This window comes from Oncorhynchus mykiss, chromosome 14, assembly GCF_057628025.1.
Source record: "Oncorhynchus mykiss isolate SJ-2025 chromosome 14, ASM5762802v1, whole genome shotgun sequence".
NCBI classification, from domain to species: Eukaryota; Metazoa; Chordata; class Actinopteri; order Salmoniformes; family Salmonidae; genus Oncorhynchus; species Oncorhynchus mykiss.
Window position 1 is genome coordinate 17868163 of NC_143035.1, and position 27571 is coordinate 17895733.

At 41.9% G+C, this 27571-nt stretch overlaps 1 protein-coding gene across 1 annotated transcript in view; it reads left to right on the forward strand.

The window, feature by feature from the left end:
* Positions 1 to 27571, forward strand: part of si:dkey-237h12.3 (teneurin-3) — a 164394-nt gene that overhangs the window by 121158 nt on the left and 15665 nt on the right. The window contains exons 21-24 of the mRNA XM_090198470.1: positions 14031 to 14280; positions 22568 to 22588; positions 23803 to 24035; positions 25731 to 25885. Coding sequence (XP_090054596.1) covers positions 14031 to 14280; positions 22568 to 22588; positions 23803 to 24035; positions 25731 to 25885 — 659 coding nt within the window. The remainder of the gene's footprint in view (positions 1 to 14030; positions 14281 to 22567; positions 22589 to 23802; positions 24036 to 25730; positions 25886 to 27571) is intronic.

The window sequence follows — 27571 nt, forward strand, 5'->3', positions numbered from 1 at the left end:
TAATGTCTATACACAATCATATACATACAGTGCCTTCAGAAAGTATTCACACCCAATGTTGGTGGAATTATGTTTTTCTAACTAACCTCATATCTGTACCCCACACATGCATTTATCTGTAAGGTCCCTCAGTCAAGCAGTGAATTTCAAAATTTCAAATTCAACCACAAAGACCCGGGTGGTTTTCCAATGCCTCAAAGAAGGGCGCCTTTTGGTATATGTGTAAATAAAAAAAACAGACAAGTTCTTCGGCTTGCAAGCCTCCCCCTTTTTCCTTCAAACATAACGATGGTCATTATGACAAAACTGTTCTATTTTTGTTTCATCAGACCAGAGGACATTTATCCAAAAAGTACAATCTTTGTCCCCATGTGCAGCTGCAAACAGTAGTCTGGCTTTTGTATGGCGGTTATGGAGCAGTAGCTTCTTCCTTGCTGAGCGGCCTTTCAGGTTATGTTGATATTGGACTTGTTTTACTGTGGATATAGATAATGTTGTACCTGTTTCCTACAGCATCTTCACAAGGTCCTTTGCTGCTGTTCTGGGATTGAATTGCACTTTTCGCACCAAAGTACGTTCATCTCTAGGAGACAGAATTTGTCTCCTTCCTCAGCATTATGACGGCTGCGTGGTCCCATGGTGTTTATACTTGCATACTATTGTTTGTACAGACAAACAAGGTACCTTCAGGCGTTTATTTCTGATGTCTTGGCTGATTTCTTTAGATTTTCCCATGATGTCAAGCTCAGAGGCACTGAGTTTGAAGGTAGGCCTTGAAATACATCCACAGGTACACCTCCAATTGACTAAAATGATGTCAATTAGCCTAGCAGAAGCTTCTAAAGCCATGACATCATTTTCGGGAATTTTTCAAGCTGTTTAAAGGCACAGTCAACTTAGTGTATGTAAACATCTGACCCACTGGAATTGTGATACAGTGAATTATAAGTGAAATTTTCTGTCTGTAAACAATTGTTGGAAATCTTACTTGTGTCAAGCACAATGTAGATGTCCTAACTGACATGCCAAAACTATAGTTTGTTAACAAGAAATTTGTGGAGTGGTTGAAAATGAGTTTTAATGACTCCAACCTAAGTGTATGTAAACTTCCAACTACAACTATATATATATATATATATATATATATATATACTTTTTTTTATTTTGCAGACACTCTTATCTAGAGAGACTTACAGTAGTCTGTGGGTACCCCTTGGGTATCAAACACACAACCGTGGTGTTGCAAGCACTATGCTCTACCAACTGAGCTACATGGGTATCAATGTGCAAACATCTGCTCAATATGCAGTAGATCTGGTAGCAAAAAAAACCCAGCTATTATACAAAACTGGGTTCCCTTAACAGATTATTGCTCACAGAATTCTTCAGGAAATGTTTTATAGAGCTAGTGTACAGAAGTCAATCTGCGACTTTTGTGTTTACCCCAAGATGCTATGTGTTTTCCTGGATGTTCGTTAAACATAAAAAAATAACTGATATTTAGCTGAACCAAATCTGTCAAAAACATCTAGCACACAAAGTTTTGCAAAGAGCGTTGAAAAAGAACATTGAGAACTGTTCCAGCTTGACTGCTGCCAGAGCATTGTGTTTCATCCCACCTGTCTCAGGGTAAAGCTAGCTCGTCTCAAAGCCTTCACACAGCAGCGCCAGCGCACAGTGGGGGGGATCGCTGTCTCTAGATGTGAAGCTTCATGATCAACAGATGTGTAGGTGCGATACCCATTTCATCTTTGGCATATGATATGCAAATACTTATTGTGTCCTGCATTAGATTGGGTATCAATGTGCATTTGTCTGGATGTATTATGTTTATTAGGGATGAGGTAGCATTGTTTTGGCAGATTTGTGTAGTTTGAAATTGATTACATGAATGACTGAAATGAAGGACACATGCAGATACAGATGGTGTCTTACTTGTCTTTACTATCAGGACTCCAAAGAGGGTTCAGTTTCCTTTTCTTTCTTTCTAACCCTTCAAATACGTTAAGAAATTTGCTTTAATGAGGATAGGGGAAAAATATTCGACTTTTCATTTCACAATCCCATTAGTTTCACCCACAGATAGTATGTCAAGTGGGTGAAATAATTGACGGTTTCCCAGTCAACAGACCCTTAGATGTCAGAGGCACAACATGCCATGTCATGATGGCATTACAGGGAAAAGTGTGCACCTTATGTAATTGTGTATGCCTTTTACAATGTATTAATATTTTAATATACTGTATCTGCCTTGTTCGTAGGCATGAGATATTTCACATAGTCATGAGGATTAGTTTTGTATTTGCATTTGTATTAATTAAGAATCCCCATTGTCTGCTGCCAAGGCAGCATCTACTCTTCCTGGGGTCCAGCAACATTTTTATTTGATTTATTTCACCTTTATTTAACCAGGTAGGCTAGTTGAGAACAAGTTCTCATTTACAACTGCAACCTGGAGGCAGTTATATTAAGGCAGTTATATACAGTTTAAAATATTACATGACATTACATAACAATTTACCCAATACATTTAGTGTGTTCCCTCAAGCCACTACTCCACTATCACATATTTACAATACAACATCCATGTGTACGTGTGTGTAGAATGCGTGTCTTATCATGTGTATGTGTCTATGCCTATGTGTGTTTCTTCACAGTCCCCGCTGTTCCATAAGATGTATTTGTATCTGTTTTTTAAAATCTGATTCTACTGCTTGTATCAGTTACCTGATGTGGAGTAGAGCTCAATGTAGCCATGGCTCTATGTAGTACTCTGCAGCTCCCATAGTCTGTTCTTGGGGCTTGGTGTGATGTCTTGTGGGGTATACATGGGTGTCCGAGCTGTGTGCTAGTAGTTTAAACAGACACCTCGGTACATTCAGCATGTCAACACATCTTACAAAAACAAGTAGTGATGAACTCAATCTCTCCTCCACTTTGAGCAATGAGATATTTACATGCATATTATTAATGTTAGCTCTCCATGTACATTGAAGGGCCAGCGGTGCTGCCCTGTTCTGAGCCAATTGTAATTTTCTGAGGTCCCTCTTTGTGGCACCTGACCACACGACTGAACAGTCCAGTTACAAAACTATAGCCTGTACATATGTAGTGTTGTTAAAAAGGCAGAGCAGCGCTTTATTATGGACAGACTTCTCCCCATATTAGCTGCTGTTGTATCACCATGTTTTGACCATGACAGTTTACAATCCAGGGTTACTCCAAGCAGTTTAGTCACCTCAACTTGCTCAATTTACACATTATTGTAAGGGTTTTCCTTAGGTGAAGTAGAGGCGGACCAAAATGCAGCGTGGTTTCTTTGATTCATGTTTAATAAAAAAAGATAAACACGAACACTACAAAACAATAAACGTGGAAAACCAAAAACAGCCCTATCTGGTGCAAAACACAGAGACAGGAACAATCACCCACAAACACACAGTGAAACCCAGGCTACCTAAGTATGATTCTCAATCAGAGACAACTAATGACACCTGCCTCTGATTGAGAACCATACTAGGCCGAAACATAGAAATAACCCAAAACATAGAAAAACAAACATAGACTGCCCACCCAACTCACGCCCTGACCATACTAAATAAATACAAAACAAAGGAAATACAGGTCAGAACGTGACAATTATTTATTACAAGATTTAGTTGAGGTTTAGGGTTTAGTGAATGATTTGTCTCAACTATTTAGGACTACATTTTTCCTTGCCACCCATTCTGAAACTAACTGCAGCTCTTTGCTAATTGTTGCAGTGATTTCACTTGCTATAATAGCTGACATGTATTTTTAATTTTTTTATTTTTTTATTTCACCTTTATTTAACCAGGTAGGCTAGTTGAGAACAAGTTCTCATTTGCAACTGCGACCTGGCCAAGATAAAGCATAGCAGTGTGAACAGACAACACAGAGTTACACATGGAGTAAACAATTAACAAGTCAATAACACAGTAGAAAAAAAGAGAGTCTATGTACATTGTGTACAAGGCATGAGGAGGTAGGCAAATATTTAAAATTTTGCAGATTAACACTGGAGTGATAAATGATCAGATGGTCATGTACAGGTAGAGATATTGGTGTGCAAAAGAGCAGAAAAGTAAATAAATAAAAACAGTATGGGGATGAGGTAGGTAAAATTGGGTGGGCTATTTACCGATAGACTATGTACAGCTGCAGCGATCGGTTAGCTGCTCAGATAGCAGATGTTTGAAGTTGGTGAGGGAGATAAAAGTCTCCAACTTCAGTGATTTTTGCAATTCGTTCCAGTCACAGGCAGCAGAGAACTGGAACGAAAGGCGGCCAAATGAGGTGTTGGCTTTAGGGATGATCAGTGAGATACACCTGCTGGAGCGCGTGCTACGGGTGGGTGTTGCCATCGTGACCAGTGAACTGAGATAAGGCGGAGCTTTACCTAGCATGGACTTGTAGATGACCTGGAGCCAGTGGGTCTGGCGACGAATATGTAGCGATGGCCAGCCGACTAGAGCATACAGGTCGCAGTGGTGGGTGGTATAAGGTGCTTTAGTAACAAAACGGATGGCACTGTGATAAACTGCATCCAGTTTGCTGAGTAGAGTGTTGGAAGCTATTTTGTAGATGACATCGCCGAAGTCGAGGATCGGTAGGATAGTCAGTTTTACTAGGGTAAGTTTGGCGGTGTGAGTGAAGGAGGCTTTGTTGCGGAATAGAAAGCCGACTCTAGATTTGGTTTTAGATTGGAGATGTTTGATATGAGTCTGGAAGGAGAGTTTACAGTCTAGCCAGACACCTAGGTACTTATAGATGTCCACATATTCTAGGTCGGAACCATCCAGGGTGGTGATGCTAGTCGGGCGTGCGGGTGCAGGCAGCGAACGGTTGAAAAGCATACATGTGGTTTTACTAGCGTTTAAGAGCAGTTGGAGGCCACGGAAGGAGTGTTGTATGGCATTGAAGCTCGTTTGGAGGTTAGATAGCACAGTGTCCAAGGACGGGCCGGAAGTATACAGAATGGTGTCGCGGCGTAGAGGTGGATCAGGGAATCGCCCGCAGCAAGAGCAACATCATTGATATTAACAGAGAAAAGAGTCGGCCCGAGAATTGAACCCTGTGGCACCCCCATAGAGACTGCCAGAGGACCGGACAGCATGCCCTTCGATTTGACACACTGAACTCTGTCTGCAAAGTAGTTGGTGAACCAGGCAAGGCAGTCATCAGAAAAACCGAGGCTACTGAGTCTGCCGATAAGAATATGGTGATTGACAAGAGTCGAAAGCCTTGGCAAGGTCGATGAAGACGGCTGCACAGTACTGTCTTTTATCGATGGCGGTATAGTGTTGAGTCATCCGCATACATAGACACTTTGGCTTTAGTCAAGGCCAGTGGCATGTCATTAGTAAAAAAAACAAAAAACAATTCAAGTAAGGGGCCTAGACAGCTGCCCTAGGGAATTCCTGATTCTACCTGGATTAAGTTGGAGAAGCGTCCACTAAAGAACACGGATGTGTTCTGTTAAACAGGTAAGTCTTTATCCACAATATAGCAGGGGTTGTAAAGTCATAACACATATGTTTTTCCATCAGCAGACTATGATCGAAAATGTCAAAAGTCACACTGATCCCACAATCTTTTTATCATAAATTTCTCTCAGCCAATCATCAGTCATTTGTGTAAGTGCCATGCTTGTTGTCCTTTCCTATAAACATGCTGAAAGTTTGTTATCAATTTGTTTACAGTAAAATAGCATTGTATCTGGTCAAACACCATTTTTTTCAAAAGTTTACTAAGGGTTGGTAACAGGCTGATTGATCGGCTATTTGAACCAGTAAAGCAAGGGGGCTTTACTATTCTTGGGTAGCAGAATTAGTTTTGCTTCCCTCCAGGACTGAGGGCACACACATTCTAGTAGGCTTAGATTGAAGGTATAACAAATAGGAGTGGCAATATCATCCGCTATTAGCCTCAGTAACTTTCCACCCAAGTTGTCAGACCCTGGTGGCTTGCCATTGTTGGTTGTTCACTTCTTTCACACTCACTTCACGGATGTCAGAATTAGAATGCTTGTCTTTCATAATTTGATAAGTTATACTTGTATGTGTGGTGTCAGCGTTTGTTGCTGTCATGCCTAAGTTTGCTAATCTTCCCAATGAAAAAAATCTTTAAAGTAGTTTATGATGAATGAGCCATCTGATTCAATGAATGATGAAGCTTAGTTTGCCTTTTTGCCCAAAATGTAATTCTTTATGTAATTTATCTATGTTCCATAGTGTAGTTTCTTCTTCTTTTTATTCAGTTTAGTCACATGATTTCTCAATTTGCAGTACGTTTGCCAATCTGTTGTGCAGCCAGACTTATTTTCCATTCCTTTTGCCTCATCCCTCTCAACCATACACTTTTTCAAATCTTCATCAATTCACAATGATTTGAAAGTTTTTACAGAAAGTTTCTTAATGAGTGCATGCTTATTAGTAACTGGAATAATCAATTTCATAAATGTGCAGTGTCTGGTTGCAGGTTGAGGCCCTTAACAAATTCAGTCTGATAAATAAATATCACAACTTGCTGTACATTTCTTATTCTTTGATAAAACATGCAAGTTGTGCTCCGCTATAGTCACACTCCTGACGAAGCTACATTGTATGCTATCAGTCCTTCTCCTCTTGGTGACTCCAGACATAGCTATATAGTATCAGTCCTTCTCCTCCTGGTGACTCCAGACATAGCTATATAGTATCAATTATTCTCCTCTTGGTGACTCCAGACATAGCTATATAGTATCAGTCCTTCTCCTCCTGGTGACTCCAGACATAGCTATATAGTATCAGTCCTTCTCCACCTAGTGACTACAGAAATAGCTGCAGTTGATGTTGGAAGTTTATATACACTTAGGTTGGAGTCATTAACTTGTTTTTCAACCACTCCACAAATGTATTGTTAACAAACTATAGTTTTGGCAAGTCGGTTAAGACATCTACTTTGTGCATGACACAAGAAATTGTTCCAACAATTGTTTACAGACAGATTATATCACTTATAATTAACTGTATAACAATTCCAGTAGGTCAGAAGTTTACATACACTAAGTTGACTGTGCCTTTAAACAGCTTGGAAAATTTTTAAAAAATTATGTCATGGCTTTAGAAGCTTCTGCTAGGCAAATTGACATCATTTGAGTCAATTGGAGGTGTACCTGTGGATGTATTTCAAGGCCTACCTTAAAACTCAGTGCCTCTTTGCTTGACATCATGGGAAAATCAAAAGAAATCAGCCAAGACCCCAGAAAAAAATTGTAGACCTCCACAAGTCTGGGTCATCCTTGGGAGCAATTTCCAAACGCCTGAAGGTACCACGTTCATCTGTACAAACAATAGTATTCAGCCGTCATACCGCTCATGAAGGAGACGCTTTCTGTCTCCTAGAGATGAACGTACTTTGGTGCGAAAAGTGCAATTCAATCCCAGAACAACAGCAAAAGATCTTGTGAAGATGCTGGAGGAAACGGGTACAAAAGTATATTTATCCACAGTAAAACGAGTCCTATATCGACATAACCAGCAAGGAAGAAGCCACTGCTCCAAAACTGCCATAAAAAAGCCAGACTACGGTTTGCAGCTGCACATGGGGACAAAGATTGTACTTTTTGGAGAAATGTCCTCTGGTCTGATGAAACAAAAATATAACTGTTTGGCCATAATGACCATCCTTATGTTTGGAGGAAAATGGTGAAAGCTTGCAAGCCGAAAAACTCCATCCCAACCGTGATGCACGGGGTGGCAGCATCATGTTGTGGGGGTGCTTTGCTGCAGGAGGGACTGGTGCACTTCAAAAAATAGTTGCCACCATGAGGCAGGAAAATTATGTGGATATATTGAAGCAACATCTCAAGACATCAGTCAGGAAGTTAAAGCTTGGTCGCAAATGGGTCTTCCAAATGGACAATGACCCCAAGCATACTTCCAAAGTTGTGGCAAAATGGCTTAAGGACAACAAAGTCAAGGTATTGGAGTGGCCATCACAAAGCCCTGACCTCAAACCTATAGAACATTTGTTGGATTCAAGATGGCGTAGCAGTCAGACGTCTTGTCTTGTCGTGTTCCTTGTATATATCGTTTTTTTTTACATATTTTCTTCGCATATCTTTTAAAACATTTTGCTGAACCTCAACTTCTAAATACTCTCCTGCAACCCGCCTCACCCAATGTAGCGCGGATCTGCTTTTTTTCTTCGGATCCGGAACCCCTCAACTGAAGCTAGCCAGCTAACTACCAGCTATCAGTCAGCAAACCATTGCTAGCGGTCATCAGCTAACCGGTCATCAGCTAACCTTTAGCTCGGAAAAGCTCTCGCCAGTTCGAACAATGCGACTCTAACCAGAGCATAACGGACCTATTATTTTTATCCCCGGAATCCCACCGGATTCCCACCGCAAACGGAACATTTTCAGCTGGATCTTCACTAGCTAACTAGCTAACCGCAACCCCGGATGATTACTCCTGGCTAGCGTTTCCATCCACTTAGCTTGAAGCTAGCCCGGCCAGAGCTCCTGTGCTACCACCGAAGCATACTCCTGGGCTACAATATCACGGTACTCCATTCTGCTTGTTTATGTTTTATCTGTCGGCCCCAGCCGCACTCAGGCTCTGTGTGTAGTTAATCTGACCCTCCCTGCCTAGTCAACGCCATTTTACCTGCTGTTGTTGTGCTAGCTGATTAGCTGTTGTCTCACCTACTGTTTTAGCTAGCTCTCCCAATTCAACACCTGTGATTACTGTATGCCTCGCTGTATGTCTCTCTCAAATGTCAATATGCCTTGTACACTGTTGTTCAGGTTAGTTATCATTGTTTTAGTTTACAATGGAGCCCCTAGTTCCACTCTTCATACCCCTGATACCTCCTTTGTCTCACCTCCCACACATGCGGTGACCTCACCCATTACAACCAGCATGTCCAGAGATACAACCTCTCTCATCATCACCCAGTGCCTGGGCTTACTTCCACTGTACCCGCACCCCACCATACCCCTGTCTGCGCATTATGCCCTGAATATATTCTACCATGCCCAGAAATCTGCTCCTTTTATTCTCTGTCCCCAACGCTCTAGGCGACCAGTTTTGATAGCCTTTAGCCGCACCCTCATACTACTCCTCCTCTGTTCCGCGGGTGATGTGGAGGTAAACCCAGGCCCTGCATGTCCCCAGGCACCCTCATTTGTTGACTTCTGTGATCGAAAAAGCCTTGGTTTCATGCATGTCAACATCAGAAGCCTCCTCCCTAAGTTTGTTTTACTCACTGCTTTAGCACACTCTGCTAACCCTGATGTCCTTGCCGTGTCTGAATCCTGGCTCAGGAAGGCCACCAAAAATTCTGAGATTTCCATACCCAACTATAACATTTTCTGTCCAGATAGAACTGCCAAAGGGGGAGGAGTTGCAGTCTACTGCAGAGATAGCCTGCAAAGTAATGTCATACTTTCCAGGTCCATACCCAAACAGTTCGAACTACTAATTTTTAAAATGACTCTCTCCAGAAATAAGTCTCTCACTGTTGCCGCCTGCTACCGACCCCCCTCAGCTCCCAGCTGTGCCCTGGACACCATTTGTGAATTGATCGCCCCCCATCTAGCTTCAGAGTTTGTTCTGTTAGGTGACCTAAACTGAGATATGCTTAACACCCCGGCAGTCATACAATCTAAGCTAGATGCCCTCAATCTCACACAAATCATCAAGGAACCCACCAGGTACAACCCTAAATCTGTAAACAAGGGCACCCTCATAGACGTCATCCTGACCAACTGGCCCTCCAAATACACCTCCGCTGTCTTCAACCAGGATCTCAGCGATCACTGCCTCATTGCCTGTATCCGCTACGGAGCCGCAGTCAAACGACCACCCCTCATCACTGTCAAACGCTCCCTAAAACACTTCTGTGAGCAGGCCTTTCTAATCGACCTGGCCCGGGTATCCTGGAAGGACATTGATCTCATCCCGTCAGTTGAGGATGCCTGGTCATTCTTTAAAAGTAACTTCCTCAGCATTTTAGATAAGCATGCTCCGTTCAAAAAATGCAGAACTAAGAACAGATATAGCCCTTGGTTCACTCCAGACCTGACTGCCCTCGACCAGCACAAAAACATCCTGTGGCGGACTGCAATAGCATCGAATAGTCCCCGCGATATGCAACTGTTCAGGGAAGTCAGGAACCAATACACACAGCTAAGGCCAGCTTCTTCAGGCAGAAATTTGCATCCTGTAGCTCCAACTCCAAAAAGTTCTGGGACACTGTGAAGTCCATGGAGAACAAGAGCACCTCCTCCCAGCTGCCCACTGCACTGAGGCTAGGTAACACGGTCACCACGATAAATCCATGATTATCGAAAACTTCAACAAGCATTTCTCAACGGCTGGCCATGCCTTCCGCCTGGCTACTCCAACCTCGGCCAACAGCCCCCCCCCCCCGCAGCTCCTCGCCCAAGCCTCTCCAGGTTCTCCTTTACCCAAATCCAGATAGCAGATGTTCTGAAAGAGCTGCAAAACCTGGACCAGTACAAATCAGCAGGGCTTGACAATCTGGACCCTCTATTTCTGAAACTATCCGCCTCCATTGTCGCAACCCCTATTACCAGCCTGTTCAACCTCTCTTTCATATCGTCCTAGATCCCCAAGGATTGGAAAGCTGCCGCAGTCATCCCCCTCTTCAAAGGGGGAGACACCCTGGACCCAAACTGTTACAGACCTATATCCATCCTGCCCTGCCTATCTAAGGTCTTCGAAAGCCAAGTCAACAAACAGGTCACTGACCATCTCGAATCCCACCGTACCTTCTCCGCTGTGCAATCTGGTTTCCGAGCCGGTCACGGGTGCACCTCAGCCACGCTCAAGGTACTAAACGATATTATAACCGCCATCGATAAAAGACAGTACTGTGCAGCCGTCTTCATCGACCTTGCCAAGGCTTTCGACTCTGTCAATCACCATATTCTTATCGGCAGACTCAGTAGCCTCGGTTTTTCTGATGACTGCCTTGCCTGGTTCACCAACTACTTTGCAGACAGAGTTTAGTGTGTCAAATCGGAGGGCATGCTGTCCGGTCCTCTGGCAGTCTCTATGGGGGTGCCACAGGGTTCAATTCTCGGGCCGACTCTCGCTGCGGGCGATTCCCTGATCCACCTCTACGCAGACGACACCATTCTATATACTTCCGGCCCGTCCTTGGACACTGTGCTATCTAACCTCCAAACGAGCTTCAATGCCATACAACACTCCTTCCGTGGCCTCCAACTGCTCTTAAACGCTAGTAAAACCAAATGCATGCTTTTCAACCGTTCACTGCCTGCACCCGCACGCCTGACCAGCATCAACCACCCTGGATGTTTCCGACCTTGAATATGTGGACATCTATAAGTACCTAGGTGTCTGGCTAGACTGTAAACTCTCCTTCCAGACTCATATCAAACATCTCCAATCGAAAATCAAATCTAGAGTCGGCTTTCTATTCCGCAACAAAGCCTCCTTCACTCACACCGCCAAAGTTACCCTAGTAAAACTGACTATCCTACCGATCCGAATTGTAATTCTTCGCCTTCTTCGCCTACCTCCTCATGCCTTTTGCACACAATGTATATAGACTCTCTTTTTTTTCTACTGTGTTATTGACTTGTTAATTGTTTACTCCATGTGTAACTCTGTGTTGTCTGTTCACACTGCTATGCTTTATCTTGGCCAGGTCGCAGTTGCAAATGCAAACTTGTTCTCAACTAGCCTACCTGGTTAAATAAAGGTGAAATATATATATATTTTTTTTAAATAAAATTTGTCGGCAGAACTAAAAAAGTGTGTGCGAGCAAGGAGGCCTAACTGGTGATCCTAACTGACCTAAGACAGGGAACTTTTACTCTGATTAAATGTCAGGAATTGTGAAAAACTGAGTTTAAATGTGTTTGGCTAAGGTGTATGTAAACTTCCGACTTCAATTGTATGTGGTATGAATCCTCCTCCTGGTGAATCCAGACATAGCTATATAGTATCAGTTCTTCTCTTTCCTTGTGACTCCAGACATAGCTATATAGTATCAGTTATTCTCTTTCCTGGTGACTCCAGACATAGATATATAGTATCAGTTATTCTCTTTCCTGGTGACTCCAGACATAGCTATATATTATCAGTCCTTCTCCTCCTGGAGACCCTAGACATAGCTATATAGTATCAGTTCTTCTCTTTCCTGGGGACTCCAAACATAGCTATATAGTATCAGTCCTTCTCCTCCTGGTGACTGTCTCCATTTCCCCCTTGCCTTCCCTGTCTTAGGAGTCTACTGTGATGTAGTTAAGAGTGTTCCTCTCCTCCTCTGGCGAGGACTCTTGAGTCTTTCTCTCACTCTTCTCTGGGGCCTGTCTAACTAGATAAGGCCTGTGCTGTAGCTATGCTCCCTCTACACCTCTTCCCCCCTTCTCCCTCCCTCCTTCCCTCCATCTCTGCTGCAAAGTGGCTATATGCCCTCTGTTAAAGCAAGGCTGTTGAGCCCTACAAACATGTTCAGATGTTCAGTGGCCTTAGCCTGGGTACAGTGACATATTGTAGCTCTGTCAGACAGATTCTGTCAGAGAGAGAGAGGGACTGTAAAGTGGGTGGGACCGTTAATGTGTGTGCTAGATAGAAGGTGGGTAAAATGTATGTGCGTATTTTATTAATTACATTAGACTTTCTAATGGCTTATGGGAAGACATATCTGTGATTGAAGTGACTGTGATATGTGGTTGTCCTTCCTAGCTATCTTTAGATGAATACAGTAACTTGGTTGCTCTGGATAAGAGCGTCTGCTAAATTACTCAAATGTAAACATGTAAGTGTAAATGTAGGGTACTGGGGGCAGGCTGCCAAATTTACCTAATCATTAAATTAATATTTTTAGAAAATATTTAATCTTACTTTTTAGAAAGGTGTAACGCTTCAAGCTTTTTATACTGAACTCTATATTGGATATGTAGAAAAGGTACTCTCATTGGGACTTGGTGTAATTAGGGTAAATTCAGCATAATGATAGTGAAGGTAATGTGTGACATCTTGTGCTGGTTATTCCATAATTACTTGGTTATTACTTTGCAATAGGGCTATCGGGAATACTTGCTTTCGAGTCAGCCCTCGTTCAACGTTAGATCACTCACATAGGATGTAGCTGAGCAGACAGATGGATCGCAGTGCAATTAAATCCCCAAGGTCATCCGTTTGATGGCGTCACACACAATGCCGTCCCTCGTACCCATTAATCTTTGTTAGCCGCACATTTGTAATGCTCTCTGTTACAAAGAAACGGAGCACTGGGATTGTCTTGCCAGCGGTCTCCCTAGAGAAAGTCTTCATTTCAGTTCCCCCCCTTTTAATTAATCAATGAAAGGGACTAATCGGAGAGGGACAAACATACATCGAGATGTGCGGGGGTAATGTCAAGGGAACCGGCGGTGCTACACTGGGCGTTCAGTGCTGCCATCGATCTGGTAATGAGGAAGAGAGAGAGTCGGAATTCAAACGCGTTGCCAGGGTGTGAATAATTAAGTGCTCCCAGTATGCAATTCACCACTTTGATGTTTTTTCTTCTTTTTTTCTTTTGAAGTCTACTCCACCATATCCCTCCCCCCGAAAAAAAAAAAGTTATATTTTCCCCTCGATCAAATATTTATCTGTAATGACTGATGAAGTTCAATTGAAGTTCCGTTACTTTTGCAAGGTAAATTGTCTGCTGCATTTGTCTAACCCTCCTCGCCATGAGTACGGGGAGGAAATGGAAAAGGGTCCTGGCGAGATTGAAAGAACATCATGTTCTGTAAAGAAGTTACTATTAATTGATGAGTTTACGAACAGGTTCCTTACAAAAATGATATCACAATTCATAAGACATCGAAATATGCACACATAGTCACTCTAACTATGTAAAGTTGTAAACAGCATATAACAAATTTATTATAACATTTATTATAATTAGCACAGCTCAAAGTCATCATTCTCATCAATTACATAGAAACTACTCTCTATATTGTTCCTGTTTTTCAGGCATCCTCTACAAAGGCAGCGGTGAGAACCAGTTCATCTCGCTGCAGCCTCCCGTCATCTCTACAGTGATGGGGAACGGTCGGCGCCGCAGCATCTCGTGCCCCAGCTGCAACGGGCAGGCCCTGGGCAACAAGTTGCTGGCGCCAGTGGCCCTGGCGTGGGGCATCGACGGCAGCCTCTACGTGGGCGATTTCAACTACATCAGACGCATCTACCCATCGGGCAACGCCAGCAGCGTCATGGAGCTCAGGCTAGTTCAGGTTCTGCATGGAATCATAATGGTGGTGCACGGTTGTTTTGTGCTGGCCCTTTGTCCCTTTAGTTCAGATATTGAGGCTTTGCATGGCTCTGTAATAGTGCACAACCTCTGACCTATTGGTTCAGACCTTTTGGCCCTCGAATTAGAGATTGATTCTTTATTTCTTCTGAGGTAATAGTGCAAAAAGGTGGTGTTTAAGACAGAGTGGGTTGCATGGATGTGAAACTCACCCATAGCATGTTGGCTGGAGTACATACAAAGCAGCATGCTGCTCACAGAGTGACAGACTAGTCTCTGTTGGCAAAGATGGTTGGCTTTGAGCAGCATGTGTAGAAGGTTGTGAGTTCAAGCCCCACTGGAGGCAGATCAAAATGGTTAAATGTTACATGATCTTGAAAGGGTGGACATCTGACGTGGCTTGTGAAAGTATTCACCCCTCCCCCCTTGGCAGTTTTCCTATTTTGTTGCCTTACATCCTGGAATTAAAACAGCTTTTTTTGTGGGTTTGTATCATTTGATTAACACAACATGCCTACCACTTTGAAGATGCAAAATATATTTTATTGTAAACAAGCAAGAAATAAGACAAAAAAACTCCAAACTTGAGCGTTCATAACTATTCAACCACCCAAAGTCAATACTTTGTAGACACCTTTTGCAGCTATTACAGCTGCAAGTCTCTTGGGGTATGTCTCTATAAGCTTGGCACATCTAGCCAGTGGGATTCTTCAAGGAAAAACTGATCCAGCTCCTTCAAGTTGGATGGGTTCCGCTGGTGTACAGCAATCTTCAAGTCATACCACAGATTCTCAATTGGATTGAGGTCTGGGCTTTGACAAGGCCATTCCAAGACATTTAAAGGTTTCCCCATAAACCACTCGAGTGTTGCTTTAGCAGTATGCTTAGGATCATTGTCCTGATGGAAGGTGAACCTCTGTCCCAATCTCAAATCTCTGGAAGAATTTCCCTGTATTTAGCACCATCCATCATTCCTTCATTTCTGACCAGTTTCCCAGTCCATGCCGCTGAAAAACATCTCCACTGCATGATGCTGCCACCACCAGGCTTCACTGTGGGAATGGTGTTCTCAGGGTGATGAGATGTGTTGGGTTTGCGCCAGACATAGCGTTTATCTTGATGGCCAAAAAGCTCAATTTTAGTCTCACCTGCCAGAGTACCATCTTCCATATGTTTGGGGAGTCTCCCACATGCCTTTTGGCGAACACTTTAAGCAATGGCTTTTTTCTGTAAAGCCCAGCTCTGTGGAGTGTACGGCTTAAAGTGGTCCTATGGACAGATTCTCCAATCTCCGCTGTGGAGCTTGGCAGCTTCTACAGGGTCATCTTTCGTCTCTTTGTTGCCCCTCTGATTAATGCCCTCCTTGCCTGGTCCTTGAGTTTTGTTGGGCAGCCCTCTCTTGGCAGGTTTGTTGTGGTACCATATTCTTTCAATTTTTTAATAATGGATTTAATGGTGCTCTGTGGGATGTTCAAAGTTCAGGATATTTTTTTATAACCCAACCCTGATCAGTACTTCTCCACAACTTTGTCCCTGACCTGTTTGGAGAGCTCCTTGGTCTTCATGGGGCTGCTTGCTTGGTGGTGCCCCTTGCTTAGTGGTGTTGCAGACTATGGGGCCTTTCAGAACAGGTGTATATATTCTGAGATCATGTGACAGACAGACATGTGTCTATTACATGAAATCCAAATAAAAATCTATTTAAATTACAAGTTGTAATGCAACAAAATAGGTAAAATGCCAAGGTGGATGAATACTTTTGCAAGGCACTGAAGTGGTGTTCTTTGAACTGTGATTCAGTGGTTTTCAGAGACTATCTTCACAATGCACATGGTGGTCAGACACCTTTTAGAGTACTTGCACAGTATCAAATGTGATGGAATGGGAAAACGGACAGATTTACTATTTACAGTGCATTCTGAAAGTATTCAGACCCCTTGACTTTTTCCACATTTTGTTAAGTTACAGCCTTATTCTAAAATTGCTTAAACATTTTTTTTCCCCCATCAATCTTCACACAATACCCCATAATGACAAAGTGAAAAAAGGTTTTTAGAAAAGTTTGCTTATGTAAATACCTTATTTACATAAGTAGTCAGACCTTTGCTATGAGACTCAGGTGCAACCTGTTTCCATGATTTGGAAAGGCACACACCTGTCTATATATGATCCCACAGTTGACAGTGCATGTCAGAGCAAATACCAAGCCATCAGGTTGAAGGAATTGTCCATAGAGCTCTGAGACAGGATGGTGTCAAAGCTCAGATCTGGGGAAGGTTACCAAAACATTTCTGAAGCATTGAAGGTCCCCAAGAGCACAGTGGCCACCTTCATTCTTAATTGGAAGAAGTTTGGAACTGCCAAGACTCTTCTTGGAGCTGGCCGCCTGGCAAAACTGAGTAATCGGGGTAGAAGGGCTTTGGTCAGGGAGGTGACCAAGAACCCAGTAGTCACTCTAACAGAACTCCAGAGTTCCACTGTGGAGATGGGAGAACCTTCCAGAAGGACAACCGTCTCTGCAGCACTTCACCAATCAGGCCTTTATGGTAGAGTGGCCAGACGGAAGTCACTCTTCAGTAAAAGGCACATGACAGCCCACTTTGCCAAAAGGCACCTAAAGGACTCTCAGACCATGAAACAAGATTCTCCGGTCTGATGAAAACAAGATTGAACTCTTTGGCCTGAATACCAAACATCACATCTGAAGGAAACCATGCACCGACCCTACGGTGAAGCATGGTGGTGGCAGCATCATGCTGTGGGGATGTTTTTCAAGAGCGGGGACTGGGAGATTAGTCAGGGCCAATAGAAAAATGAACGGAGCAAAGTACAGAGAGAACCTTGATGAAAACCCCTTCCAGAGCGTTCAGGACCTCAGACTGGAGGACGATTCACTTCCAATAGGACAACGACCCTAAGCACACAGCCAAGACAACGCAGGAGTTTCTTTGGGACAAGTCTCTGAATGTCCTTGAGTGGCCCAGCCAGAGCCCGGACTTGAACCCGATCGAACATCTCTGGAGAGACCTGTAAATGGCTGTGCAGCGATGCTCCCCATCCAACCTGACAGAGCTTGAGAGGCTCTGCAGAGAAGAATGGGAGAAACTCCCCCAAATACACGTGTGCCAAGCTTGTAGAGTCATACCCAGTAAGACTCAAGGTTGTAATCACTGCCAAAGGTGCTTCAACGAAGTACTGAGTAAAGGGTCTGAATACTTATTTAAACATGATATTTAAGTTCTCTTTTTAAGACATTTTCTAAAAAATCTAAAAACCCGCTTTGTCATTATGGGAAATTGTGTGTAGATTGACGAGGGTGGAAACAATTGAATAAATTGTAGAATAATGCTGTAACGTAACACAATGTGAAAAAATTCAAGGGGTCTGAATACTTTCCGAATGCACCATAATGTGGAATCTATACTATATCCTTTACAATTAGAGAAAGACTCCATGTCTTTTGCCATGTAATTGAGATGATTTAGGCTGATTTGCCAAGTTGGCCTCAATCACCAATAAGCTTCATTTTGCCAATTGGCAGACTCCGAAACAGCAGATGTTGATTAGAATGAAAGCTGTTTTACAGCCAGGGCTACTTACAACAAAGCTTATGAAATCTGTCTACCAAGAGGCTACAGTTGATGTGTCTATCTTTTAAAATCAATTTGATGACCCTGGCCCACATATTGCAAACACCAGTGATTGCACTTCAGTCTTCAGTATAGAAGACGGATGTCACAAATCAAACAACATTCACAACCGCCTTGCCTGTTCATTATGTTTCAAGACATTCTCTTATAGGTGCATGGAGAACGTTAAGCCAACATGATTGAATTGCTCAATATAAGAAATTGTTGTCTTTTCTATCATTAATGTGATGACAATTATTTTATGAAATCAATTAACTACATTTAATTATTACGCAATTCAATTAATCATATAACAATTAATTAAGTAGTAATCTTGGGGCACCGTGGAAAAAGTGTATTTAACGAGTTACCGTTTTCCGAATGAACTCTTAAAGATATAAAGATCTCTTACATTTCAGTCATCAGTCAGTCATTAAATTAATTGTTACCTTCTATCAGTCTCATTCTGAATGTCGCAAAACTCTTGGATATCTGCACAAACCCTAGCATAAATGATGAATCAGCGATATACAAATTGGCTTAATTATTTATTTATAATCACACAGAATTACATAAACACACAAACAGGATAACTTACACATTGATTACTACACAATGACACAACTACACAATGAAAAGTCCTTAGTGGACTGACCCGATATGATGGCTTGGTAGACAATGGAAAGGGGTGGGGACAGATAAAGTGCCGTAAAGACAGAATGGACCAACTACATACAGTTGATAACTACGCTCATGGAAATGCTAATAGTTTGCACACGAACGGCCGCTCATTTGAAAATAATTGCTATGTACATATTTACACTTGTATGTCTTGTCGTCTCTCTCTGTTGAAATTGCCCGGTCCATTTTCTTTGGAGAGTAATTCATTAGAAGTCTCTGGTTGTGTTCCGTCAGACGTACCAATGGTCATTTGATAGGGAAATGTTCAATGTCCTTCTCTCGTCTTCGATTGAGTTTCTTAGACTATTTTACATATACAGCTGCAGACTGTGAATGTGTAGTCTTTAGTTTTGTAGATTTCTTAACCATTTGTAACGTATTCAGCTGGCGCTGCACATAACTAGTCTTTAGGGTGGTAGCCATTTAAATTGCATGTAGCTACAGCTCCATGCTCCCAAAAGGGCAAGTCATGACAAACTGTATAATGCATGTATTTACAGGTCACTGACAAATAAAGGAAATACAGCTTCAATGCCCCTTGGCATACATTCTACAAGTGTCTGGAGGGATGTGACACCATTCTTCCACAGGCAATTCCATAATTTTGTGTTTTGTTGATGGTGGTGGAAAACGCTGTCTCGGGCACCGTGCCAGAATCTCCCATAAGTGGTCAAATGGGTTGAGATCTGGTGACTGAGACGGTCATGGTTAATGGTTTACATTGTTTTCATGCTCATCAAACCATTCAGTGACCACTCGTGCCCTGCGGAGGGGCGGTATTGTCATCCTATGCGGGCATAGCCATGGTAGACAAAATAATATCCTTCCCACCATTTTTATACATGGCTAAGGATTGCTTAATTTAAGGCTGCAATCCCGTTAACTGGATCGATATGACAACAGCCAGTGAAAGTGCAGGGCGGCAAATTCAAACAACAGAAATCTCATAATTAAAATTCCTCATACATACTGTTTTTCAAACATACCATTTTATACCGTTTTAAAGGTAATCTTGTTGTTAATCCCATCACAGTGTCCGATTTCAAATAGGCTTTACAGCACCACAAACGATTATTTTAGGTCACCACCAACTCACAGAAAAATTCAGCCATTTTTCCAGCCAAAGAGAGGAGTCACAAAAAGCACAAATAGTGATATAATTATTCACTAACTTTTGATGATCTTCATCAGATGACACTCATAGGACTTCATGTAACACAATACATGTATGTTTTGTTTGATAAAATTCATATTTATATTTAAAAAATCTCAGTATACATTGGCACGTTACGTTCACTAGTTCCAAAAAGATCCGGTGAAATTGCAGAGAGCCACATCATTTTACAGAAATACTCATTATAAATGTCGATAAATACAATTGTTAGACATGGAAATATAGATATACAGTGGGGCAAAAAAGTATTTAGTCAGCCACTAATTGTGCAAGTTCTCCCACTTAAAAAGATGAGAGAGGCCTCATCTTACAGGCCTCTCTTATCTTTTTAAGTGGGAAAACTTGCACAATTAGTGGCTGACTAAATACTTTTTTTGCCCCACTGTACCTCTCCTTAATGCAACCACTGTGTCAGATTTAAAAAAAACTTTACGAAAAAAGTAAACCATGCAATAATCTGAGACGGCGCTCAGAAAAAAAAAGAAAAACTATCCACCATGTTGGAGTCAACAGAAATCAGAAATAAAATTATAAATATTCCCTTACCTTTGATGATTTTCATCAGAATGCACTCCCAGGAATCCTAGTTCCACATTAAATGTTTGTTTTGTTCGCTAATGTCCATTATTTATGTCCAAGTAGCTACTTTTGTTAGCGCGTTTCGTACACAAATCCAAACGCTCGTGCAGGTCCAGCCGAACTTTAAAAAGTTATATTACAGGTCGAAGAAACTTGTTAAACTAAAGTATAGAACCAATCTTTAGGATGTTGTTATCATAAATCTTCAATAACGTTCCAGCCGGAGAATTCCTATGTTTGTAGTAAAGTCATGGAACGCAGGTCGCTATCATGTGAAATGCGTGACCATTACCTGGCTCTCTGCCAGACCACTGACTCAAATAGCTCCCATCCGGCTCCACATCACAGCAGAAGCCTCAGTCAAGTTTCTAAAGACTGTTGACATCTAGTGGAAGCCTTAGGAAGTGCAAAATAACCAATATCCCACTGTGTATTCAATAGGGGCTGGGTTGAAAATCGACCAACCTCAGATTTTCCACTTCCTGTTTGGATTTTTTCTCAGGTTTTTGCCTGCCATATGAGTTCTGTCATACTCACAGACATAATTCAAACAGTTTTAGAATCTTCAGAGTTTTTTTATATCCAATAATAATAATAATATGCATATATTAGCAACTGGGACTGAGGAGCAGGCTGTTGACTCTGGGCACCTTTCATCCAAGCTACTCAATACTGCCCCTGCAGCCATAAGAAGTTAATTTACTCAGAAACTCCACCTGTGTGTGAGCACCTGATTTCAACATACTGTACTTTGTATCCCTCATTTACTCAAGTGGTTTCTTTATTTAGGTAGATATCTGTAAGCAAGTCCCAACCTGGCTTCTCAACCTGGCATGCCCCAACGATTTGGATTTTGGATATAAAGTCTTTATTTAGATATGGAGCTGTATAACAAGTGGCAAGATCAATATTCCGATACTCAGTTGTTAGTGCTGAGGGATTAACATACATTTTGGTCAATTTGGATGAACTGTGTGATGTAGTAAGGAGTTGTAGGTTCCAACAGGCCAATATTCTACATAGTTTAGCAAAGAAAACATGGTAATTAACTACAATTACCATAATCCATAGAGATGATAATTTGGGACGAAATAAAAAAGTTACGCAATAAAACAAATGTGATATACACAACAGCTGAAAATGTTTTATTTAAGTAAAGTAATGTGAATAAATGGTGGTTAATTACCTACAATGACCATAATCTGTGTTACAGCGTTCAAAATAATCTAAACCGAAAAAAAAAATGTGATTTACTAAGGAGTTGTATTTTCCAACAGGCCAATATTCCACATAGTTCAGTGCATGAAACGTGGTAATTAACTACAATGACCATAATCCCTTGCACGCTTACATATGTCTGTGTTTCTTTTATGCCTGCTCCGTAAAAGAGACCAAGGAATGCGCGATCGATAGGGAAAGAGAGCAGTTGCTTTCACGACATATCTCTCCTTGAAAATACCTGATCTAAGTGATTGATAGTTGGTATTCAGCAGTCATAAAAGTATTCCCTTATTTACTTTGAAGAACTTCTAAAATAGTGATTTTGTCAGACAGCATAGGCAGCAGCTCTATAGAGATGAGATGACTTAGAATGAAATAATAGCCATCAAATAAAACAAATGTAATATACACATCAACTGAAATATTTTATTAAAGTAAAGCAGTGTGAATAAATTATGCTTAATAAATGATAAGCGGCAGACACTACCATTATTGGATTTGAATTAATTGTGAGAATGCATTAAACACAACAGTGTTGCTACGGCATTTAATGTTTAAAAAATAATAATCTAAATTGAAAACGGTTGCCCTTGTTTAAATAATCGAACCGAAACTGATTTGACCTCAAAAAGAATGAATCGCTCAGCACTATTGGTGATTTGAATGGAGAAAAAAGCAGTGGTGTAATGGCCCAATGCATTCCCTTGTGGGGGAGTTTTTTATATTGTCCCCTCTGTGAGTTATGGGTGTAGGGTTTAACTCCACAACATATATTCTCCCCTCGGTGAGTTATGGGTGCAGGGTTTAACTCCAAGACATAGTCACTCCTCCTTTTCCCCCTTCTCCTTTCTGCACAACAAATCTTCATTGTCTGCTCCTTTTTTATGGTGTTTTTCCTAGACTTTTAAGTCACACACTTTTACGGTCTCTCTTTGTCTTTCTCTTCTCTGCTTCCTTCCTTTCTTCCCACCCTAAGAAATAAAGATTTTAGACACAGGTAGGTGTATGATGGTGCAATTCTGTCACTGTCTTTCTGTGTGTTAAGAATGAATATATTTTTTTATGAACATATGTTTATGGTAAATTGATAAGCCATTAAGGCATTATTTAATCATCTGGTTTGGCTCATAAAGGTGTCCAGTTTTATAACCACACTCTCTAATGTAACATGACTTTTTTTCACTGTGTTTAATGCATTCTCACATTTATTTTAACACACTCACATTATTCCATTCATAAGTGTCAAAGGCTTACAGTATTGACTAATGTACCATTAAACATAAGAACACTTACTGGGGCTATCTTCATTGCCAGATTGTTAAACAAGTTCTAACCACATTCAACAGCTTATGTTTCAGGCTTATCATTGGCCTCCGAGCACACAGATGAGTTGTGTCTTCCTCAGTTGGAAAGAGTTGACCTTTTGATATGTCAATGTGCAATGTGTCATTTAGTCATGTAAGAGGATTATGGGTAACTGGCTTGGAACATTTTTTATGTAATTGCCTTTGACAAAAGATAAAAATTCAACAGTCAATACTACTATACTTGCTGTATGTTGATGGCATATAGCGCCCTACATAGAAAATGATTAATTCTGTTCTTACATTGGATGATTTTTTCATAATAGCAGCAAGCCTTGAAGACATCTCTCCTAACTCATTCTGAAGGAGCCCGACACATTTTGAGGCATTCAAAATGAATGCAAATAAGCACAACCCGACGAAATGCCATTCAGTTGTTGACTGTCATTAACATAAACACTTCATTCTATATTTACTACAGGCTTCCCCGCGCAGGGGAGTGATGACGGTTAAAATAATCTGACACACTTGATGTTGTCGCTGCCGCTTTGTCATACTCAAACCCACTCCAATCATATCCTGTTAAATTCTCGGACTCTTTTCCTTGACTGTCAAACCTATTCCCCACCCGTTTGTTATGCAAAAATACTCACAAGCTTAATTGGGCATTCACAATGACAAAGTCACAAACAGATACAGAGGCTCCTTTTTCTGGGGTCATTATCATTCTAAATGTCAAATTATCTTTCTGTTATTTAGGAAAAACACCGTTAAATTCAACAAAGGAAAACATGTAAAGCGTTGATTATTTTTGGATTGTTCATAAAAACACCTTTTAAACAAGTTTATTTTGAGATTGTTCATATTGCGGCAATCACAGTAACCACCATTATTTCCTCAATCCTAGTAACAACCCTGCTCACCGCTATTACCTGGCCACCGACCCAGTGACTGGGCAGTTGTATGTGTCCGACACCAACTCGCGGAGGATCTACCGGCCCAAGGTCCTGACGGGGATCAAGGAACTGCAGAGTAACGCGGAGGTGGTGGCAGGGACCGGGGAGCACTGTCTGCCCTTTGACGAGACCCACTGTGGGGATGGGGGCAAGGCCACGGAGGCCCTGCTCACTGGGCCAAAAGGTAGGACCTGAGCCAACATTAGTCTGTTCCCTCCAGGGTTTGCCAATTCCGCTCCTGGAAAACTCCTGGGTGTAAAGGCTGCAGGCTTTTGTTCCAGCCCTGCAGTAAAACATTTGATTAGAACACAATTAGCTGAATTGGATGTGCTACCGCAGGGCTGAAATTGAATCCTGCAAAGCTTTCAAAAGATTGGTGATTCACAGCACAAAATATGTTTTAGAAGTAATGTGTTATCCCTTTTCACCAGGTCAGAAAATGTTTACACAAGGGTAACTGGCAGTAAATGTAAAATGCACATAAAATCAGTAGTGGATTCAGACGTGTCAGGTGAACTATTATGTCCTCACCTTTGGTCTAATAATTTCCTCATAATCTCCAGTGTTCTCTTTCAATTGCTACCATGGTCATGCATATGCTTTTTAAAGTTCTTCTGTTTCAATTTGGCCCTATCCATATAGGCAAATTTCCACGAGCATAAGGGGTTAAGAAGTCATGGATTATTAGTTTGTCTGGTGTGTGCCAGTCTTTAAAGTCCCCCCTAATGGCCCAGTTTAGACTGCATTTAAAAGAGTGGGTTTGACTGAAGGGAGTCTGGGAGGGAGTGACTCTAACTATGAAATGGGAGGAGGTAGAGGCTGGGGGAAAGATAGCAGATGGCTGGGGTTTTCTTTTCCAGACGTTTGCTGAAATATGCTCAAATGTGACACTTTTCATCTGTCTGAATTTCCCCTCCGACTCCCAGAATGCATTGGTGGTCCCTCAGCTCTTTAATGTTTCAGTAGCCAGGCAATCTTTGTGCAGACCTACATGTAGCCACAGGTCAAACCAAAGCACTCACCTATAAAAATAAATCATAAAAAAATAAACTGATTTAGAAGCTATTAAATCTGATAAAGGCAGAATATATACCAATTCCTCACCTATTGTGATCTACTTTTCTCACCCTGTTGAGTTTAAAAACCAACCACAGTGTGTTTACACCAGCGTTTTATAGCGCTTATTGAAAAAAGAAATGGAAATGTACGAGAGGTTTAATTGAAATCCTATAGGCACTGCTCTCTGTTAGGAGCCCACAATAACATGATGAGATGTGAAGTGTGCCATGGTTGCTAATGTATTTTCCCTGTGTGGGACAAATTACTACGGCAAGCACTCTCTCCTCGCACAGAAAGTTGGAACCCTCAGCCGACACTCAATCAGTCGGGCAATTTTGCCCACCGTCGTAACCATGGCAACCGCCTGTCGTTCACCCGTTTCGTCTAAAATTGGCCCTAGCCGTCATTTCCCCCCGCCCACCCATTTCACAGATAGAGTGAAGAGGGTTGATGATTGTTGGGTGTTGGAGCTGCAATTTAAGGGAAAAAAGTCACGCTCATTGACACTGTACCAATGAGTTCTGTTTTTAGAGGTGGGATATGGCGGGATGCGCGGTGCCAGGCACACATACAGTAGAGATACAGCCTTTCCCACTTCACCCTGAGAAATTATTCAATAGCAGGAAAGCAGGCGGTTGAATTATTGAAGGATGTGCTTTTTGCAGTGACCTGAATAATGGGAAGCCAAACTCGACACATGTATCCGTCGTGTTCTGTCCACAGAGTCATGGAAGCAGAAAGAACTTCACATTTCCCACATCTGACACATCTATCATCTGCCTTTCTTTTATTCCCACCTTCCCCCCTTTTGCCTCGACAGGTATCGCTGTGGACAAGAATGGACTGATATATTTTGTGGACGGCACCACGATCCGGAGAGTTGACCAAAGCGGCATCATATCCACACTCCTGGGCTCCAATGACCTCACGTCGGCACGCCCCCTGACCTGTGACATCAGCATGGACATCAATCAGGTGACTGTCAGATTACCAGTCAGGTCTCCCTCAAGCCTGTTCGGTCCTCAAGTCAGTTGCCATAGGGCTCACATCACAGCGCCACCTTGTGGTTCTCTTCCTGCCCATCTATGAGTCACTCAGTCCGGAGTGTTACATAATGTCAGTCTCTTTAGGATTCTGAGATCGCAAATATATATATTTTTATCAAGGGCATGCCAATTTGACCAATCATCGCACTATTACTGCATAAAACCATCAAATCTCTGCAATATTAGCGCATTAAACTGTCTGATTACCACACTACAAAAAGAAGGATAGCATAAAATGGTTCAATCAAGCCATTTTTGTGACAATTTGGACAAAATCATTGCATATTGCCATGCAAAATATAAAATATGCTGCAGTAAAATCAAGCAATTATGACCGCAGCGAACCCCCAAAACTGCCATGAAATCATGATAATGGAAGTACTTACACAGTTAAATAATACACCTTTGGGCATGGTTATCTCAGGGGAAGAAAATACATTAGAAGGCATTGTATTGTGGTTTAAGGACCTCTATCTTTCAAGTTGCTGAGGCTTATTGTTGGGTATCTAGAGAAGTGTTTCCCAATCTGTTCCTTAGGGACCCTCAGGACTGCATATTGTTATTGCACTACACTAGCACGTCTGACTCATATAAGTCAAATAACCACCAAGCCCTTGATTAGTTTAATCAGGTGTAATCGAAGTTCATGTAGTCAGCAACTGATTTTTCCTACCAAACAACATGACATTTCAGCATTTCAACAACTTTCCACAGATGCAAAAATCTTCCCTTAACAGTTGATAATGGTGCATGAAGAAGGCAATAAGTTACCTCCTCATGAACATAGTGCCCTGTCAGGAGGTAATAAGTTACCTCCTCATGAACATAGTGCCCTGTCAGGAGGCAATAAGTTACCTCCTCATGAACATAGTGCCCAGTCAGGAGGTAATAAGTTACCTCCTCATGAGCATAGTGCCCTTTCAGGAGGCAATAAGTTACCTCCTCATGAACATAGTGCCCTGTCAGGAAGCAATAAGTTACCTCCTCATGAGCATAGTGCCCTGTCAGGAAGCAATAAGTTACCTCCTCATGAGCATAGTGCCCTGTCAGGAGGCAATAAGTTACCTCCTCATGAACATAGTGCCCTGTCAGGAAGCAATAAGTTACCTCCTCATGAACATAGTGCCCTGTCAGGAGGTAATAAGTTACCTCCTCATGAGCATAGTGCCCTGTCAGGAGGCAATAGGTTACCTCCTCATGAGGCTAAAACATTAACTCAATATAACTTTGTCTATCCTCTCAAACATCTCCCCTCTATCCCCTTCCATTACATACAGTCTCTGACATGGTGCAAATGAATAATGAAGAAAATAAAACTAAGAATGCTTTTATCATATTAAAATGGAATGGCGGGCCTCCATTACACACCATATATTTAGGGTCTCTAGAGGGGACGTTTCAGGAGTGGATTGGAGTCGAGAGTCAAACTCAACTTGGATTGGAGTCCCATACCTCTGCCCTTTACACCAAGGGGACATGCCAGAGAGCATTTCCATTTGTCTTATCGGAACCCTAATGGAGGCATGAAACCATCAGGCGGACTGGCCAACACAGATATCCTTTTGGCTAGACTGTAGCATCCCAAGGCATGTTGTCCCGCATAAGAAGGCAGACT